The 21,113-nt window shown below is 43.0% G+C and overlaps 1 protein-coding gene across 1 annotated transcript; it reads left to right on the forward strand.

The window, feature by feature from the left end:
- Positions 1-1,050: 1,050 nt before the first annotated feature.
- LOC128714615 (uncharacterized) lies at positions 1,051-19,779 on the forward strand. The gene is made up of 6 exons (XM_053809489.1): positions 1,051-1,086; positions 1,680-1,860; positions 12,884-17,397; positions 17,472-18,644; positions 18,712-19,320; positions 19,399-19,779. Exons 1-6 carry the CDS (start codon positions 1,051-1,053, stop codon positions 19,777-19,779), a joined length of 6,894 nt encoding a protein of 2,297 aa, XP_053665464.1.
- The last annotated feature ends 1,334 nt before the right edge of the window (positions 19,780-21,113 follow it).

The raw sequence follows: 21,113 nt of genomic DNA on the forward strand, positions 1-21,113 counted from the left end.
AATCCGCTCAAAAAATCGCTTGCAATCGTTAGATTTCATCAGTGAAGCGAAGAAACACATTCCAAATACTACCCTTCGTAAGATTCTCTTGTGATATTTGTGTGAAAGTGGAAAAATTCAAGAAGCAAACAGCTGTGCTCAATGTAGAAAGGCAACCAACGCTATGTTATGGGCTTATGTACGATTTGAAGTTGTGATTAGGGGCAGTTTGGGAAAAGATAACGTTTAATAGAAAAAGTGATTTTCTTATGAAGAAATAACTGTCCATGTCCCTTTAAACTTCATTTTGTTTCGGTACTGCAACAGCCAAACCACCTGTTTTGATCCGAGCCCGCATGTCACCAATACCCTCGCACATCGCGTATACGGGCGCACGTTCCCGGTAGCTTTCGATTCAAACCTAACCGAACCGTAGCCGTGGAAGGTTGTGTTGAAGTAGCGGCTGCTGTCAGAAGAAAAACGCGCGCGCGCAGCTTGGAGGCCATTCGTTGGATCTTCCGTTTCTTTCGCGTTCAATCGCTGTGTTTGCGGTACTGGTAATGAGTGGTACGTGTATGTTTTTGCAGCAATCAAAATGTGCCTTTTAACACCGGTGGCCCATTCTCTGCACTTTAAAGGTCCCTGATTCATGGAAGTAGCGGGATCAGCCAGAAAGACGGATACCGGCTGAACTATTCCGGGCGTGCCTACAATGATGCTTTAAAATATCTAGCATCCGAGTGAACTGTGGAGTTTCAACAAAGTAAAACGTTCATGGAAAAGAGTGTGTGTAGCACGATTTGATCGCGCAGAAGTAGTTTTATTTCCTAATTTGTTGTGGCTGTGCTCCCGTAGTTGTTCCCGTGTACCGTGATTGTCCTGTTAGCAGTTGTTGCTGAATGTTTGTCTCGTCATCATTCCCATAACCCTGTAGAACAACCCAACACGAGTTCGCCAAGAACTGCTGGGTGATAACTGTAAAAGTGTCCCTTGCGAGATTTTTATGTACAGTCGTGTATGAATTGTTTATAACATCTATTCCGCATACGGTTACTGCAACACTAGTTCTTCATGGCTGAATATCTTCGACAGAAAGTAAAAAAAATCGTAAGTATTGTCCTACAAAGCATTCCAATGTCCCAGTGGCCGTAGAAAATGTAATCCTTTTAGGATTTGAGCGCTGTTATTTAAAAGTCAGATCGCTTGCTTCACGGCTGACTGGCATTGTGGTAGGGTTATGCGAAGGACAATGGGCAGAGAAAAGTAATAATATGGCCGGTTTGAGAGCAAAGTAAACATTGTCCGTTTCGATGCAATGGTTAGGAATAAGGAATTTTCTATGCATCGCAGTAGGCATCGCAGACTTTTACAATCTGTACCACAATTGTTTATTAAGTTTGGTAGAATTTTAAACGTGTTTCCTTCAAGTGTGCCAAAAAGCCTTGTTAAGTCCGTAATGTAATCTGTTTGCTTTGATTACAAGCAAGTTCTGCAAACGCATTCGACTACGTAGTGCGAATAAAATCCGGTTTTATTCCATACCCGTAACCACGCACGTTGATCGTCCTCGATCGCTATGGTTCCAACGCTTAAGATGAACTTTATACACTTCATTTTATCATTTTCTCCTCTTTTATTTTATATTTTTACATCGGCTCTCTGTGCTGCTGTCGCCGCGGTGCTGAAACCTGGCGGAACAGACAAGCAGCAAGTACTCAAGCGAATTGCATGAAAACAGAAAACGTATTCCCGGCACCGCCATCTCCAACACTGCAGATTCTATCGTGGATCGTGGTCGCTTCCTACAGAACCCGGCTATACTAGACACGCTCGACACCGTTCATCGGTCATTGCTGTTCAACAATCTCAAATTTGATACCGGTAAGTAAAATGCCGTAGAATGCCTAGGATGCGACCGTGCTGGTTCGGCTTAAATCTTCTTATCATTTTAGTGTGGGTTTTTTTTAGTCTTTGTTTGATTTCGTGACTCGTTGTACCGCGTCCGATTAGCTTCTGGGTGTTCTGTTCGGACGCATCAGTTCAGTATTTCATTTACGATGCACAATTGGGAGTTGTTTTTCGTTTACTGTAAAATCCTACGCCTGCTCGATGTACATATGGTGTTCGTAGTGGCAGAGGCCCTTGGAAAGGAATAACAGAGATGAAACAAGGTTGAAAACGTCAGTTTACCGCAAAGCAATGAGTAAGAAGGAAGATGTCCCTCGCTGGGTGTCTGTTTTCTGCATGCGTAAGCCAGAACCGAAGTAATTGATTCCAATTTCAAGGTTGGATGCATCTTTCTCAGTATTTTTTTGGTCTTCAACTCGATGACCAATTCAGCAATTAAAATGTGGTGGCAATTTGTGCTTGGCATTGATTTTATGCTTTTGTCATTTTTCTTCCAATTTAATCGACTGAAGAAGAGATGGCAAAAAATAAGAAAGATTTGTTTTTGTTTTCTTATCATTCCTATTGTTTTAGTTGGACTATTTGATATCTGAAATGGGGTTACAGTTGGTTTCAATTGAGAAATAGAAACAACAAATCCTGTTGATACTGCCTATGTTAAGAAAATACTGTAACCACAAAACCACTATTGATTTACGCATTACTATACAAAGTTAAAACTTGTTTAATGCGCTAACCCAACTGTTCCGACCCGGCAAAAGTTGGACGTGGTAGGATCGAAACAGCAAGGCACGTGTTGATATTGTAGATTCCCTTTTGATACGTTTTTTGCTGGCGTCCCCACGCTGGCAGTGGTACGAGTTCGTGGTTAACGTGGTCTTGTTTTCTTTACACCTTATTTCTTAGTCGCGTCGAATCACGCTCCAGACGTTTGTCGTCATCTTCTTGAGTGGTTCAGAGTTAAATTCCGGTCAACGTCATCACCAGCCGCGTCGCACATGCATATGTAATTTGCGCACACATAATTTCGAGAAAGCAGCGGAACCTCAAGGTTGGCTTTCGAACGCGACTGGGCTGTACCGAATATCTCGGCTATGAATGGTGCAAAGGAGATAAAATAAGACAAAGTAGCCCTGGGTTTTTGCATATATTCCAATCGACACGTTGTAGCAGTTTTGTGTTTTTGTTTTTGCTATTTCGTGTTTGTATATTCTCTCTAGCGAGTGTAGCGTTGCAGTGTCAGCACATCGCCAGACGAAGGACCTGGTTAGCCTGTGTAATTACACACAGTCGCAACAATCGGGGGCCGGCTTGAGTATCTCACTCATAATGACACATAGCAATAACGATGCTAGAAGAAGTGGCAAACAAGTCAGGTGGATGCTGGTGGGGCGTCTAGGAGCAGCCAATCATGGCCATCATACTGCGCAAATGGGTAGCTCATTGTCTCCGCAAAACAGCTTCCGTGAATATGACCAGTTGTTGCTCCAAACCATACTGGTTGCTGAATTGAGGCCGATGAAAAGGGGTTTGGAAGAAATATGATCTTTCAGTTATAATTACTGAGGTTTTGTGGCTAAATTGAGGAGATTTTTCATTCGTTTTGCATCTATGCTACGTTGCGTTAAGTAAAGATTTACATCATGCTAAATTATATACGTGGCTCTTTTTGAGCCCAACACTAATATTTTATGTTTGTTTTATATTTAAGACCACAACTGTAGCTTTTCTTCGGGCTAAACATACGGAGCTTAATATGTTTTAATAGCACTGAGATCTGGTTGGCACACGCCAAACCGGTCGAAAGTCAGGTGCTACGTGTCCTAAGCTCTCTAACACGCCACGTCCAAATAGCCCGTGTTCACAAACCCTTGGGTAGTTTGTAATGGCTACGAACGGCTCCAGCATAGCTCTACCGGTGATAACAGATGCAAAACCCGACGAAATGCGTCTTACTGTCTGTGCCCCCTGACGGTGTCACGACAGTAAAGTTCGTTACACGTTACTAGCCAGTATGGACGCGACATTAGGCGCCGGACTAGGTAATGATTTGGCTCAACACTTCTGTGTGCTTAATCAATTCTAACGGCCTCTGCCGTGCGCTACTAGTACCACGTGACCTTTGGTTGGGCAAATCTTGAGCCTTCACCCGAGCTGTTGTAGGCTAATGAGAGAGAAACGTAAAAAACCTACATTTGTTGATAATGACAAGAAGCGAGCGGTACGTTTGTCCAGATGCGGTGTTTGAAGAAGAGGCCAACCGTAACTGAACACTCACGCCAGATTATCAACCGCCATTCGGTGTTCCAACCCCTAAGTTGTTTGGGAAGATAAGTGTGGTGCTCCAATTTCATTTCTGTACCTCAAACAACTGAACCACTGCACTGGATCTGTTCGATCTCATGCGACTAACCGTTACGGATGTACGTTTTTCACGTGTACCTACATTTCGGATCCGTCTTACGTTTTGCTTGTCTAGATTATTAGTGTCAAAGCGCGGTATTGCTGGCAAGCGGTTCCATATCGTTGATCTGCGTTAGGGTGCATTGGTTCCGGATGTGTTTACAACGTGAGATAATATCATGTGGAGCAAACACAAGTTCGTTTCGAACCTGTTACATATTGGAGGGGAAAGAAGACGTAAAGCAAATACTCTAGTCACGCTGTTGCACGGTCACGGTGTTTGTTATATTTATTTAAGAACATGTTTTCTTCCATACTGCTCGATATTTGATAACTGACCAGCAAACACGAGCTTTTCTTTACGGTAATATGGTACACGTGTTTGAAGTAAAGTGCGTGTTGCAAGTTGAGCTGATGTTGACTTTATTTAAACCTGGGATAAGTTATGTGGAACAAAGATAACATAAATCCTTCATGAATGCTTTAGTGTGGTAGAATTTTTCATATCGAAATGTGTATCCCAGTAACGGAAATTATGTGTGAAATCAATCAATCCATGCACGATAAATAAAAACAAATAAACGGTTTCTGACCTATCTCAACAACTTCGCTAAAATAACGAGCTACGTCGAGAGCGAGAACGAGAAAATCAATATCCATATCAATTTGTTATAATGTGTTGGCACCGGTGGGATTCAAAAATTATTCCAATCGTTTTTCCATCCTCCCAGCCGCATATTTAAACAACATGGTAGCTACGTCTTGTGCCATCGGATCCATAAGTGGTTCGTATGAAGATAAGAAACCTTCAGCCAGCCGTAGGTTTTCCGTGGCGACAGTAGAAAGAAGATACCAAGCGCCGAACCGTCTCGCCGTTCACTAAACGATATGACCTGTCAGATACCTAATGTCGCCTCAGGGGGGGAAGCCTCTAGCGCACCAAAACAAGCGTGGGATTTGTCTCAGACGCCGTGTGTCGAACCATGTCTGTGACGTATCGGTGGATTCTTTGGTGTGATTTGAAAGACACTCAATAATCACGATGACGAGCCTCCGTGATTTCAGCATTTGAACGATCATGCAGCCAATCATGTTCGTTGGTGGTGCTGGATACTGGCCTTCCCACGCATCGCTAAGACCCCTCAAACCCGTAAACAGCAACCAGTAGTATTTGGGCTTGTGCAGGATGAAGAGAAAACTCACGTTGCTCGCAAAGTTTGTTTTAGCAGATCAATTTAACAACCGCAGACGGTACGTCGTCCGTTGATGGACCTGTTTTGGTCTCGTTGTCCTATCCTTAAAAGGAATCCAAGCAACAATTCCTTTTTCAGTAACGCCTTGCAGGACAGGTTGGTAGCCTGGAGATGCTCTATAAGGTCCGTTTGCCTTGTCTTGTTTTCACGCTCTTCTGTCCTTATAAAAAGGGACTTGGTTGGGATATGCGGGTTTATTTATTTTTCATTTTCAGTACTGTGGCGGCACCGGCTTTTTCTGTTCTTTCTTGGCGATTGTTTGATGTTCTTGCGATGGGTTAAACGTCGCACAGTACGTGTCCTTGTTTATGGTAGCCGGGATGATTTTTTTCAGCGATCTTTTTTTTAAAGGTTTTTGAAAGACCATCACCATTCTAAAAAAACTGTGAAGCGAGTATGTTCGGTTAAAGGAGACAAATGCTCATTAATTAATCGAGTACCAAGTACGGGACAGTGCCAATGACAATAGTCTGGCGGCCTTGGACCCTTGTTTCCTTGCTAAGGAACCGCTTTCGGCCAGATGATCAATTAATTCTAAATTTCACGCTGGAAGAAAAATAGAACACGGTAGTGAGAAGGTCCTTTCGGCGGTGTTGGATTGGTTTAATTTTTGTGATAAATTAGGAGCCGTACATTAAATAAATTTGGAGACAATGTTGATCAGAATGATGGATTGGGACCAAAGGAAGCGTTAAGAGGGAAATTATACTATAATTATGGCCTATTTTATTGGTAGATATTTTTGGCATGGCAGAAGGCATCCTTTACACCATCGTGTTTCCATAAAGCTCCTCCAGTAATTATAATGTAATAGGAGCTACCTGCTGCACTTCCGCATCTATTTCAATGGTGCACTTGAAGTACCGGAGCAAGTGAAATATTCAAAAACGTGAATTACAAAAACACATCCACTTTAAAAGAACAACTCTTCATCTCATGCTGTCGAGTGGAGTTGCTACCCATTTCACAATAGAACGCGTTGTTTTGACGCCCCGTTCGGGACTGCTATCCAGCGAAACCTTATCATTTCCCTTTCGTGTTCGCTTTCCCGCTCGTTCCACTTCCGGCCGGGGGAAATATTCTATTTTATTGAGAATGCGTGAGATGTGTGGCAAGAAGCCCTCTGTCTGACCGGGGTGCGTTCTATGCTGTGCCCACTTGAGAGCGTATTTTCTTCACTTCCGCCTTCGGCACAATTCCCCGGTATGGTACGGTAGTTTTTTTCACAAGGGCTGTCTGGTGTTTGATCGACGAAAAGCAGACGTACCGCAATGCCCGCGAATGGGTATACACTGGCTCCGGCGTCTGAGGCGTTTTTATCGCCCGATCGGATCGGGCCACAGCAAGAGCATGAACATCGAGCTAACATAGCCGGAAGAGTAAGAAAGCCGACCGGTGCAGAAGTAGGTATCATTGTATTTAATGGGCATTGTAAAACTCAAACTCCTTGCACACATCTTACTTCGTGTCTCGCTTCATCTTTTGACTCCCGTTCGCATTGAAGTGGTGTGGTTTATGTAAGTTTTGATGCTCTTATATCGAAATCTTGATGGTGCAGTGTTTGGGTATTTGGGAAATAATTTACATCTGCTCTGCCACAATCCGTACCTGTTTCATCACGTTAGGCTAAACATTATTTTGTCTTCCGCAACGAAAGCAAAACGTAAAACAGAAACCAGAAGCCACGAAAAATTGGAGTGGGTGTGTTAGTTGAACCTAGCGGTGGATATGCCGACAATGAAGAGCCCTTACATAGTTCCTCGAGGATCGTGCATTATGCGTAAACTTTTGCCCTACACGTACAGTGAGCCAAAGGTCTTAAGGTGTCCGAGGGTGTCCATTCGAAATATTTGGACCAGGTACAATTGGGTGCTTGAGCAATGATGCGCATATGATGCGAGGTTTTAATTACACTTTGTTGAGTTGGGTTACGATTCGTGCGACCGTTCGTTTGGCTTTCTTTCCTTCTCAAGTGGGTTTTCCAAAGCGGAAGTAACCCGCTAAAGTTTTGCGCTCGCGTGGATGTAATGAGGCGTACAAGAAATTGCCGGAATCGAGTTCGCCCCGATGTGGAACATGATCGTGTTTTGAAATTAGTTGTGCCAAATTTTGTGCTCCAATTGGGTAGCCGTTTTTTTATATCTCTTTGCTCGACTTTCGTTTGATGTGCCGCTGATATGTTGTTTTTATCACAATACTATAAGTCTTGTGCGGGATCTTCGGTAAAGGTTGCTTTAAGAATATATCCGGTCCGGGTTTAAATAACGGCTGGACTATATTCTTTTCCGAATGTTATGCTTTAAATATTTATTAGTCATTCAGAACTCCGAACCAAGACCATAAAATACCCGAAAAGAAAACCTGAAAAGACACCCAAACTATAAAAAAACTGATATCAACGTCCCAAATAAGTATATTTTTTTTAGATGTTGATGGTTTCGTTTCAATAGTGAAAATTCAGATTAACTAAAGTAAAATCATTTTCAATACTGTGTTCCAGTTACCTTCCTATTATTATATTGGCTCAGTGGTTTTATTCCACTCTTTTCGCGTAATAATCAAATATTGCCATTAGATACAGCAGTGATGTACGGCTGTATGGGCGATCATCAATCTCGCAACAAGCATCGATTATTTTAACCGGTATGGATGCTCTCTCTTTCTTTTCTTACTTAAATTACCAATTGATGGGCCATATCTGCGGTACAGAAGCCGTTAAAAGCCGCTCTAACCTGCTGGTGATAATTAGATAATAATAGCCACAATTTTGCTTGCGATTGTTTTTTGTACGCCTTTATCGTTTCCTCCTTTGTTCGCTTTCGATCGAAACTGCACGAGGAATGTTATGTGAGACGGATTTCCCCTCGAAGAAATTCGTTCGATAAAATTTCACGTGTGCTGCCAACTGGAACGAATGTTTCAATCATATTTCGCGAAAAGTCAGAAAAAGAGCTCTGGGATTTTACAAAAATCGAAAAAGTAGATATGAACCTACTTATCTATCCCTGATTTCTTCAACAAGGGATGATACAAAGGACGCTAATTCGCGATCATCCTCTGATAGATGACTGGCAAGAGTGGCGGTAAATTGATTTATCGATGATGCTGATAACAACACGGGAACCCCTGAACGATTACCAATGTGATTGTGCTCATCTTTGCCGGCATTGAAGTCACCTGAATTCGGGGTCTCGTTTGGCTATCTTGTTTTCTCCTCGTACGTTGCGTTTTGTGCTAATTGGTATAGTTTTATCACACCACAGCAAATAAACGATAAAACTCGTTCCAATCTGGCCATTCTTCGTTTCGATGCGTTCGTTTTAAGCTCTCCTTCACGAAACAACTTAAAAGCGGCTTTCTTCGTCTACTTTATTTAGGATATAAAATTTAACCGTGCAATTAATTGGCTTTTTCGCAATCAAAATCGTAACTTATCACATGGATGAGAAAGAGAGCAAAATGGAATAAACTTTGTCTGGTAAAATGTAAGCAACAACGCTTTCATACCTTGTCATGTTCAGTGCTTTTGCTCCGCGTCTACTTCCTCATTACTTTTTCGACGCATTGCGTGCATGGTGACGTTCTTAGCGAAAAGCCGGTTTGCTTGAACTTCTGCGGCACAAGGTTGGTTGTACAATACCACCATGGTTGACCGGCCGGGGGGTGGGTCATCATGCGCGGAGAACTCCCATTTCTCTTCCAGCACATTATTTATCTTTTCTTCTCGAGCCTGGCAACAACTTTCATTGTTTATCTTTGCATTTCGTGCCGATTATTGCTGCTGGTTTTTGCCAGGCAGATAGCGAGTTTCTGGTTTGTCCAGTTTGCTTGTTGTTGCACAGTTGTGCAGGTCCCCACATCGGCGAAGAAGATGAAGAAGGACAGAATTCATCGTCCCCGCCCCACACCGGTCCTTGATATGTTGGGCTTGCCACGTTGTTATCCTCGCGTACCAGAGGTGGTCCGGTTGGGCCGGTTCCGTCGGTTATTTGGAAAGTGTGATAATGGCCACCGAAGGAACCTATGCGCGAACTCGCCACAGCTGTGTACGTGAGATAGATTTGGTTTGAATTTTAACTGACAATCACATTTTTGGTCGTTATTGTGATAAATAGGTATTTAATGCATTATTGAAACAGTCGCGATGTCAATATATTGTTTGCTTAACGCATCATGTCTTTTGCTCTTAATCAGTTTGTTTATTTTGAAGTACAATTTTAAAGGAATTTCTTTTTCAAAATTAAAAAAGGAAAATTATTTCACGTCACTTGGCTGAATTAATATTTGCCTTTTTGAATGAAGTGTTTACAAATGTTTTACATAATTTGTTTATCTCTATGTAATAAATAAATAATGTAATGAGCATTGATAGCCCATTGAATACCTGCGAATGAATCTCCTTAAAACATGATTTCAATAAGGTAGATCTTTAAATTAGATCTCTAATAACAACTTAATAACACAAGAATTTCATTAACGTTACATTCAAAATGCTGAAAGCATAATTTCTTTCCTTATGTTTGCCTTTCGTTCTACCTGTTACTCTGCAATAAAGGTCAACAATCTCTTTCAACACAGTCGAGCGTACACATTCCGAGCATGGCCATAAAAATCGCGCGTGCATCTTGCGAGTTATTTGCGCATTCCCTTCCGTGATTTGTGGCGAAAAAGGAAAACGGACAAGAAATCCTTGCGCATCCACGAGAAAACTGTCATTGTGGCTTCCAGGCGGCGGTGAAGAGTTCATTGGAAAGGAACATTCACCTGTTACACTCTGCTGATAGCGTTCGACGAGCGTTAAGAAACAGGATTTTCCTGTCTGAAAAGCGAAACCTGTTTCTCCATTAGGAGCTGGCGGTACCGGCCGTTGATTTCGCACCAACGCTTCTGGATCCTTTTCGGTTGGGGAAAGAATATTTTGAATTTTGTTTCTTGATGGGGCTTTGCTTTTCCCTTCATCAGATACGTGTCTAATGCGTGTGAAGAATTTTTGCACGTCATGACCTAAAAAACTGTTTATTCGAGCCATTAAAACATCTTCGTGTTCGCACGGCGGTCATGGAATACATTTGAAATATGTCAAGTCGGTTGTAAAAATGTTCTAGGGCAAGGTGCGTGTCTTGAATACTTAACGCAAAGTAACGAGTCGAAGAATTCCCGACAAGTAGAAGATGGGAGGCCGGATTTGCATATTTTAAAAGCTTGCCTGGTTGTGAAATGCAAGGTATGGACAATCCTAGCGCTGGAATTGAATGCGTGGTCATTGACATTTCGTTGGTTCGTTGATCGCCAATTTCGAGCAACTTTTTTCGCGATCCTCTTTCCCGTTCTGGTGCCCATGCCGGTCAAATCGATCGCGAACTCGTCGTAAATCAGTTACTGCATGCCGAGAAGCATCTATAAAAGGAAAAAAGGAAAGATAGCGATGTTGTTTTGTACGGTAAGATTGCTTCACTCCAACGTGCGACGTGCGAAAGCGTCCTGAGGATGTTGATTGGGTGGACTTTCAATGGAGAAACAGCGAAACATTAAATAAAACTGTTGACCTCATATCGGAAGAAGATACATGCAGTGGACAGCACTCGGCTGGGGATTGCAAAAAAAAGAGGTAACATGCAAGATATGCTCCTCGGAGATGAATACTGTTGTTTGCCAACTTGGGGAACGCCGGTGGAGAAAGGGTCGTACACAGAGAGATGGTAATAAAGATGGTAATGTGTCAAAGCGTGGAGATACAGACACATTGGAATGGATGGGCAGAGCAGAAGGTAAACTGTGGGCCTCCGACGACAAAACAGTAAATATCGCGAGGGAATGTATAAAAGAAACTGGTTGCGCCAGAGTGGACAGTGTCGGTAAAAAAGTGCATGCAGGGCAAGCAATGTTCGTCCATCATCGTCGTCGATGGCAAGAGGATTGATGAACAGATATTAAGGGGAGTTTGAGGCGACATTATCATTAAGTGCGCTTTCTTATGGCAGCCACTTTATTGCAAATTGTCTGAATATACTTGAGCACATAACGTAATCTTTTTTTATGTTATAAAATCTTATCTTATTTTTTAAGCACATAAATGAACTTACTGATCCATCATTTATTTAAAGATTTGGTCTGGTTAAAAAATAACTCCAGAAATCTAAATATTACACGCTATTTTTAATTTCTTCTTTTGATTCTTCTCTCACACAAAGTTGCTTCTAAATTATAGTATTTAATGTAAATTTCTTAATTTTATTTTGCTTTACCATTTTGAAAATAATTTGAATTCAAAGGTAACGTCTTTTAACGGATAATTACATTCCAGATGGTGTGCCGATCTTATTCCGTTTTGTATAATGGAAGCCTTACAGTACTGCATTGAAGTTTTCTTCCAGAAAAAGGAAACCAGTTCCGCCCTCCAGATCACTTCCTACTCATTTAATCACGAAACGCACATGCAGCCCTGCAGCATGCAACGCAGCGCACACCAAATACAAATACAGTTCGATGGAATTGATGAAGGGGGAAAAAATCATTTTGAATCTTTTTGACGAGGCGTTATGCCATCCCACCCATTTTAGCTCCCTTCGAATGTGGCTGCAAACGCGTGTTGGAGTGTGTTTGCCTTGTACGTTGTTGCTTGGTGTTCCGATAAAAACGAGAACTTGATCCAACAACAACACACTTGGCCATTGAGTACGCACTTATTTGTACATCTGGTGCAAGCTAAGGGACATACGAGATGAGACTCGCGCACACATGGATTATGGTCGTCGGCTGGTGTTCGTACTTGCTGTTTCAAGTGTTTTCTAAGCGATTGATTCTATGAAGATTTCAGTAGCGTTCGACTGAGTCCCTCATATGGGTGGTACATCAATCTTGCGTTACTGCCGTACAGAACTTAGCTGCACCAGCATCTTCATCCATCGTTTGCTTCGTGTTTGTAACCCTCGCTATATCGCTTGCGATCACATGCGGAGATGAGAACAACTTGTGCAATGATATGCCCAAATTGAATGGGTTTCAATTAAGGCAATACCGGCCTTCATATGCGTGCTGCATTTGTGCTACGGATGGGGAGATTAGGCGTGTACAAACGGCTAGATCTACACCCTTACGGAACACCCTTTTCAGTTGTAACTAATAGAGAGACAGATGAGATCAGATCCGGTAGGTTGGGTACTACTTTGTTCAACACTTGATTTTTTATTGTCATATTTACAAGGGGTATTAATGTCGTTTAGATTGAAGAATGTCTCTTTATGTTTAAATACTACTTTGTGTTAAATACCAATTTTATCCGAAAGGTATGCTAAAAGTTATGTTATGCTAATTATGTTTAAAAATTATTCTCATTTTAGTTGAACACGCTGGTCTAGACGGTTCTTCCATTACGGATTATTCCACGCTATCCGATAATCAAAGAAGACCTAAGGAAAGATTGTTCGAGTCGTCAGCAGTAAACACTCGAGTGCCGTTTCCTGGTCAGATCCACGATAAGGTAAATATTGCGGAAACGTCGACAGATGTCACATCGTCAGGAAAGGAAGTGGTATCACAAGAGGATCTACATCTCGAGGGATGTGGCATAGCGTCTCCCTCCAAAGAGTATGGGTCATTAGATGACGAACTGGAAGCACTATTCGCAAAGGACTGGAACAATAATCTTAACGGAGAAGGTATCGAACGCACTAGCAAAGTTAAAATGATGGTACAGCAGTACGAGCAGAAGAAGGGCAAAATGTCGCGGCCCGTCAGGAAATCGCCACCCACAGTGGGCGGTGATACGGTGGAATTGTGTATGGAACTAGCTCTTCCCGAGGTGTCCTCGATTGGAGATGCGGAGACGAGCGATTTTGAAAGTGCTAGCGTAACGAGTGGAAGCAGCGTATGTGGCGATGGTGGTAGACGGAGTGTACGCACCAGTTCTGCGTTTAGTGAAGGAAGTCGAGATATTGCCAGTATTGATCGGTTCGATCTGGCAATGCCGACTAGTCAGCAACAGCAACAGCAGGAAGATTTGGCGGGCCATAATACGATGATTACCATTAACATTAACTACCGATGTGATACTAACCCTCTAAGGACAAGCAAAGGTGTGGAGAAGGAAGTCGCGGGAAAAACTGTAGATATCATGGTTTCATCACCACCGCAGGCGGTAACTGAAAATAACCGGAAATCGCTTAAAAGTGATAAAGCGATTCAACAGCAGGCTACAGAACGACAGATTCTAGCTGCGGCAGAGGATGAAGAGAAAGAATTGATGGATCTGGAACAGGAGCAACTATTGACGGATGAGTTTATACCCAATGAATCTAAAAAGAAGACTCACGAAGTGTTACTGGAAGATGCTGGCAGTGAAAGTACGGTAGATTATATGCCAAAGGAAAATCGTGGTTCGTTAACTAACAATCGGTCTTGTCGTACACCCGATGACGAAGAGTATCACGACTGTGATGAACTTCACGAGTCGACGCTTTCCTTCTACGAGCAAGCTTGCTCCGAACCAGTCACACCGCAAGAACAGAAGAAACGTTCTTCGAGTGTGCACGCATCAAGTGAATCAAGTGTGAAGTGTAGCGATGAATTGGACGGAGAGCAACCGATGATCCAAATCGTGCAAGAGCTATCGGAGGATCATAGCGAAGTCACGTCAACCATCACGTTGAGCAAAGCTCAGATACGGGACATGCAAAAGTCGAACGGTGCCAGGCGAAGTGTTGATACGGTCGAGGAATTAAAAAGACATTCTCCGCGTGATGATAAAAGTGCCGATGAAAAGCATGAAAAACGAAGGAAATCTTACAGCAATATTACTACCAAGAAGCGCCACGACAAATCGAATCTCCAGCGCCAGCAACGTATTATGGATGACAATTTCTGTAACGAAATTCTCGATTCCACGATTCACTTTGATCGACTTTATGGAAACAATCGCCCCACGCGTCCCATGATGGCAAAACAGGAAATTGTCTCTTCGCCGTCACCAACACGACGAACCGCAGAAGAATGTTTTAGCGACTCTGTAGTGTGTGAAGTTACATCACCGGGAGAAGAATCGTTCGATTCCGCTATGTCTGTGGGTAAACTGGAAGGGAAACCACGCTATTCGGGCAAAACTGTTGGACGATTGATGATGAGGCGTTTGAAAAAGCTGCAGGGAGTTGGAGTTAGTGCACATAGAATGTTGGATACGTCGGATGCGTCTACCAGTTCTTCACAACAGATGAGCGGACCGAAGAAGCCTCCTCGAACGTTTGCTAACTCTCCCAAGCGATCGGCCGCACATCCAGCACCTTCCTGTCCTACTGCAAAGGATGTCGAAGGCAGTGATCCTTACGATCGTGAAATTGGTTGGAAACTAGGCAAAATAAAAGCAAGAACCCATCAGGTAGGATGGACTGTACCACCAAGTAATGGAAAGAATGAGGCAATTCCAGCACAGATTTACAGCATGCTGAACTATTCGGAAGACGAGGGTCACAAACAGTTGATCAAGACGGGTAATTCTAAACCAGAACCCCAGCAATCAACATCATCGAAAGTATATAATAAATACAGACCTGACGGAGAGCCGCTGGGTCCTAAGCTTGAAATAGACACTGTCGATGGTACAAGAACTCCGTCCCGCCGTCACTCAACATCAACGGATTTTGAACGATTCGTACGGGAATCGAATGTAAAGAGTACACCTCATCGCAAGAGCGCGGTTAGTAGTCGTATTGAAACCCGTAGAAGAATTGAAGAATTTCTTAGCGAGGAACGATATCAAGCTCCGGACGCGGAACGAAAACTTCCGGGCGTGGATCGACGCCGGCGAACAACGGGTGGGATATTTGAACGGCGTCGGCAGCAGCAGGAAAATTTTTTAGACGATGCCAGGCGAACGAACCATGAACCGCGAAGAAAAACAATATCGAAGGGTCAGGGTTCCGTCGTAATACCGAAAAACGCTTGCTGTCCAGCAGCAGCAGCCACAGGTGCTCCATCTCGAACCAATGGAAGTGCGTGTAGCGGAGGAAAGGTTGAAAAACGGCGAACATTTCGTAAGGCAGCATTATTGAAACGCACACGTACGCTGTTTGAAGCATCGAAGAAGAAAATATGGGCTATAAAGAGGTTTGAAACACCGAAGAAACAGATTGTCGTAAGTAATACTTCACCATCCTCTAATCCTTCCCATCGCGATCCAAATATCAATCGTAATAGTTCCGCAAAGAAGAAGTATAATCTACACCACAAACACTTAGGTTACACACCGGTTCACTTGAGGTGTAAAACGTGTGGTTCAGGACAAACAGACGGTGATCGCGAAGAAGAAGTAGCACGAATGAATTATCGTGCTACTGGTCAGCAACCCACTTCTCATGCAGGTTTAACATCTTCTAAAGATGAAAATAAAGAAAATCAGCGTGCTGCAAACGATGATAGCAGGCGGCGTCAAAGTGGCGAAGAAACTAATCGTAAATCAGCACGTAGCCTCAATTTTGCGTCGGTTGCACAAGGGCAACGGTTAAACAATTCACCCGTGGAGGGTTCCGACAATGAAGCATCTCCCCGAAAGACCGGGAAACAACTGTCTGAGACAAAGTTCCTAAAGACGCTTCGTAATTTGAAAATATCCCCAAAAAGGATATTTCGCTTTGCGTCTCAATCTTCGACAGCCCTCGATAGTCGTTCAACGGACAACGAAAGTCATGTACAGGGAGAATTTCAATCGTATGACGATCTGAATCTGGATAATGTGGCTAATATGGGAGATTTTCTGAGTAATATACGGCGCAAAATAGCTGAAGATGAAGTGGACAGTCCAGTAATCGAAGGAGAACCGCTTCAGCGGGCTGCGGTAGGCCGATCAATCGTTCCGGTGGATGTGCACGGTGAGCACGAAGAACCCATTTATCAAGAAATTTCACCGAAAGGTAACAAAATGGTTCTCAACGAGTTTATAAGTCGTGAAACGAACAAGCGGTACTTAATGGTAAACAACAATCCAAACATCCTGTACGCCATGGTGGAAAGCAAATCGGCAAGATCGCCCGGAAGGTTGGTGCGAACACGTTCGCTTACAAATATGTTTGCACCGGTCAGCGTGGCAGATCCAACGGTTACATCAACACCGGTCAGTAAGCCTCAAAACAATACGAGCAAAAGCCACACGAAACCGAGCAATCGACGTGTCACTATGTCGCCGCATATAGAGGGACGTGCTATAGATGTTATTGATATCGAGGAACGGGAAAACTCGTTATACAACACAGCATTATCAGAAAATTTCAATACCGCACGCCAGAGTACTATTAGTGATGTTGCAAACGGTCGAGGTAGCCGTGGTAGAGCTAACAGATCATTTAATGCAACCGAAAATACTACTGGCAGCTCGATACGGCGGTCCTTGTTTACTCGGAACACATCTTCAGATCACAATCGTACTCTACCGCAACAACATCTACATTCAACTGATGACAGTGATATTTCGATTTTACAGGAAGAAGAAAGTAGGGAAGACGAATCCTCACTGGATTCGTTACCGGAAGAGGCGTCGATCATAAATGAACCACTGATTGTACGGGAACGGGTTGAAGATCGGTTAGCATTCCGAAAGGAAAACGAACAATTCCAGCAGAATCCTCCCGCCTCGACGTCCACTATCGGTTTTAAAGGGCGGTACAAAGGCGAACCAGTAGATCTATTTTCGTTCGAAAAGGACATTATTGTTGAGGAAAACATGGGTGGGAAAAATGTAAAGGCTGGCGTCGAAAGTGGTGTCGGAGTGGGGCAAAATTTGATCGTGTTAAAGGCACACAAATCGGTGCAAGTTAAGGTCAACGGGAATGGCGCTGCTCCTCTCGGTTGTTTCGATACGGATGGTGAGGTGAGTAACTGGAGAAGAAAACGTAATTACAAAAAAAGTACGATAATACATCACAAATATTTTTCTTATTACAGATCGATTCATTACGAAAGTATGATGATAAGGAGATAGAGGAGCTAGTGCATTCGTTGCACGACAATATAACACTCTCGGATATTGGAACACTTGACTCGGAGATCACCGCTTCTTCGTCAATGGGTAATGAGCTCGATAACATTGGCTACGATACAGTTGATCTAGCTCCACCCGTTTCACGAGCGTTCCATGCACCTGTGGGCAAAAACTTAACCATCGATACGGTGGATGTTTCTGAACTGATCAGTCACGCTCCAGATGACAGTCTATCCACTGGTAACCTGTCTCCTATCACCAGTTCTCCATTGAGCGCTAAAATGTCTACTTCTGGTACGGCCGTTATGCGCAATCTGAAGGACAAACTGCGATCGTCTTTTCGCAAGAGTAGAACGTTTATCAAAAACGAACGACAGCGCATCGCCAACTATTTGCTGGAGGACAGATCTAGCAGCAAATCTCCTTCTACTACGACTAGCTCTCCCCGTAGGCATACCGTGCGCGAGACTCATGCAAATACTATCGGCCATAAACAGGGTAGTCGTACATCAGATGGTCGTAAACAGGAGAGCGAAATCGATAGCGACGATATGTACCAATCGTTCACGCAGGGCAGCAACAGCATCGCGACGAGTAGTTCGATGACAGAGCTGAGCAGTCAGCACATGAATGAACTGATGCAACAAATAATCAGACAAAGTGACGCTCGGAAACAGCTTAAGCGAGCCCTTGCCATTTGTCGCAGTACGCGTGAGTTCGAATGTTCACCAGAGCTAATCGAGGCAGAACGGTTGCTGTTGGTTGCTACACAAAAGGAGACGGCAGTAAGGAATGAGCTGAATAAGATCGATTACCTGACCAATGGGATGACACTGGTTGAAGGCAAGCGCGTTGGGACGGTTACACTAAGTAACTTTGATTTTCCACTAAAGGAAACGGCAATACGGGATGCACTGTTCAATTATTTCTACGTTGTGGTATGCACATACAAGCACGAGGTGAAAGCGACGATCGCTAAAGAACGCCACACCGATGGACGGGTGTATTTCCGCGATTGTGCCATACAGTTTAAAAATCTAGACGCCAATTACGAAATAAAGGTAGAGGTGTTTGTGCTGCAGCTGCGCAAGAACGTGAAGAATTACAGCTTTGAAAGTCGATACCATTTGGAGAAGGTATGTGTATTTAAGATAAATATGCTGTAAGATATAACGCTAATATTTTTGATTTGTTTTAATGCAGGATACTAAACGACCGCTGAATTGTCCGTCTCCATCTAAGAAACTGCGTGAAGCTGGTCGGATGTTGTCGTTTCGCTCGAACTCTCCGAAAACGTTTGATTTTGACAACGAGTTTTCGCGTTTCAAATCACAAGGCTTCTTAACGCTAACATCTTTCATGCTGCTTACGGCAAGTGGAATAGAGGAAGAAGATGCTTCCGGAGAGGAAAAGCCTTTCGATGCAACGTACGCAACTGCTCGCTCCAATCACACCACACAGATATCCACCACATGTGACGAAGGATTGTTGGCGGCTGGCAATTCCTGCTACTCAACGTCGGGACACTTCCAACCCGTCATCTGCCGACAGGATGACCAGAGCGTGGTGTTCTTAGCGGAAGATTTCAAATATCTTACTCTCGACTCGATGGCGTACACCTCAAATATGGTCGGCACGATCGGATTGAGCGTTCGTAGCGAGGTTCGCTTCGATGGTTCCAATATGAGTGGTTTCCTGGACGTCGGTGAAAAGGTGGACGGTAATGAAGGAATCACCTGGAGTCGACGCTGGTGCCAGATGAATGGGTTTGTGCTCGAGTTTTGGAACTATCCGCAAGAGTGCCAGGAAAAGGTATATACGATAGTTTTGCCGTAATTCAATCCTTTTAATTTATCCACGTTTCTAATGTATCACTGTTACCTATTCTAGCAACCAATTTTGTACATCGATTTGGTAAAATGTATTAACGAGTGTATAGAGCTGGCTGATCGTTCAATCTGTTCTCGGCCCCGAACAGTCCGAGTGGAGATTTTCACTTCTCGTGTCGCGGCTGCCGGAGCGAGTTGTAACAGCAGTGGCATTGGTAGCTTCCGTAGCAATGGACGTACGACGAGCCCAAGCTCGGTCGGAGAACCTGCTGGTTGCAGTGCCGAACGGGGACTCCTTCGACCAATATCCCCTGGCGACGGTGGACGAACCCATAACAATGTAACATGCTACCTTTTAGCTGCGGACACACAGGGCGATCTGAAAGGCTGGTTGAACGAACTAAATCGCGTAGTTAAATTTTTAAAGGAATGGAAAATTTAAGCCTTCCGTGCAATACCGAGAAAATGTTACAGACATCATTTATCACACTTTGGAACTATCCACCTTAGCGGCTGCTCCGCAATTGCTGTAGATTGTTTTGTTAGGGATCAATATTTAAGATAGATTTTCTATTATTACACGTTTATGGGCATTTTGTACCGAAATAGCTAGTGAAGTAAGGCAGCTGTTTATCCGTAATAAGAGACACATGCAGCTAGTTTCATTATACAAACGCTCTCTGATTAAAGGAACTAGTTATAATAAGAAAATGAACGCAACTAATATGAAAACGAGTGCCTTTATCACTTACACAACAGCCTAAGACAGATTTCACTAGCAGCTAGTAATAGTATGAAGGGGATTGTTGTTTCCCTGCAACAAGACTGCACCGGGGTCAGAAGTCAATGAGCGCTGAATTGCGCTTGCTGCCCTGGCATACGGTGATTAGGGTAATGGGTTTGTTTTCTAGTTGGATTATTTTTTTAAGTTTGGACAGTTTATGAGACATGGCATGCATATAAGGACACATTCCATTTTCGTTAAGTTTTCGATTGCAAATGATACGTATGTTAATGTTCGTTGTTCAATATGTTTGCAATTTGGCAAACCCAATCAAACCACACGGTAACGTATCACACAAGATTGCAACCCTTTACGTAATTTTCGCTTTTTTCATTCGTATTACAATTAAGAGATCTCATATACATAGATAAAGGTGTTTGAATTATTAAACGATCAGCCATTGGCTGAGAACGACTGGAAGAAAATGTTTACTTTAGCTGAAACGTAAAAAGAGATATGTGTCAAGATCTTTGAAATTATTGTTATTTGCGCATTAAACAGTATAAGAAGCAGTGTAGCCAACATGATGATTTCTGCGAGCAGAGAATGAAATAAACGAATTGAACAGCCGGCATAGTTTGAAAAATAACGCTTGTTATCATTAAAATGTTATATTCGAAAGTAAGACGATATTATTTTTTATAGGAAGTTTGTTATACGAGTTTAATATAGGAAATTGCAAGCTAACGAAGAAGTTTTGCTAGGTTTGTCTCTTCTTCATTATCAAATTCTATAGACTTTATTCATTCATTTTCCAGCTTTTAAAGAAAGCACCAACGACGATTGCATGATTTCTCTATTCGCATTACATAAACTTCCAACGTAGAGATGAACGTATCCAACGTAGATCTTCCCTGAAATCAAGTAAGAAAACCACGCACTCGAGTAAAGGAAAACAAAGGCTTGAAAAAAGGCTGGAAAATAAATGATAATTTTTTATTCAACATATTTGCTTCTCTTGTAGTGGTGTAGTGTGTAGTAGTAGTAGTATG

This window comes from Anopheles marshallii, chromosome 3 (assembly GCF_943734725.1).
Source record: "Anopheles marshallii chromosome 3, idAnoMarsDA_429_01, whole genome shotgun sequence".
NCBI lineage: Eukaryota > Metazoa > Arthropoda > Insecta > Diptera > Culicidae > Anopheles > Anopheles marshallii.

Coding starts and splice junctions, on each gene's coding strand:
- LOC128714615 (XM_053809489.1), top strand. CDS start 1,051: ATGGCTGAATATCTTCGACAGAAAGTAAAAAAAATC. Junction 1,087..1,679: donor GACAGAAAGTAAAAAAAATC/GTAAGTATTGTC, acceptor CTGGCGGAACAG/ACAAGCAGCAAGTACTCAAG. Junction 19,321..19,398: donor CGCAAGAGTGCCAGGAAAAG/GTATATACGATA, acceptor TACCTATTCTAG/CAACCAATTTTGTACATCGA.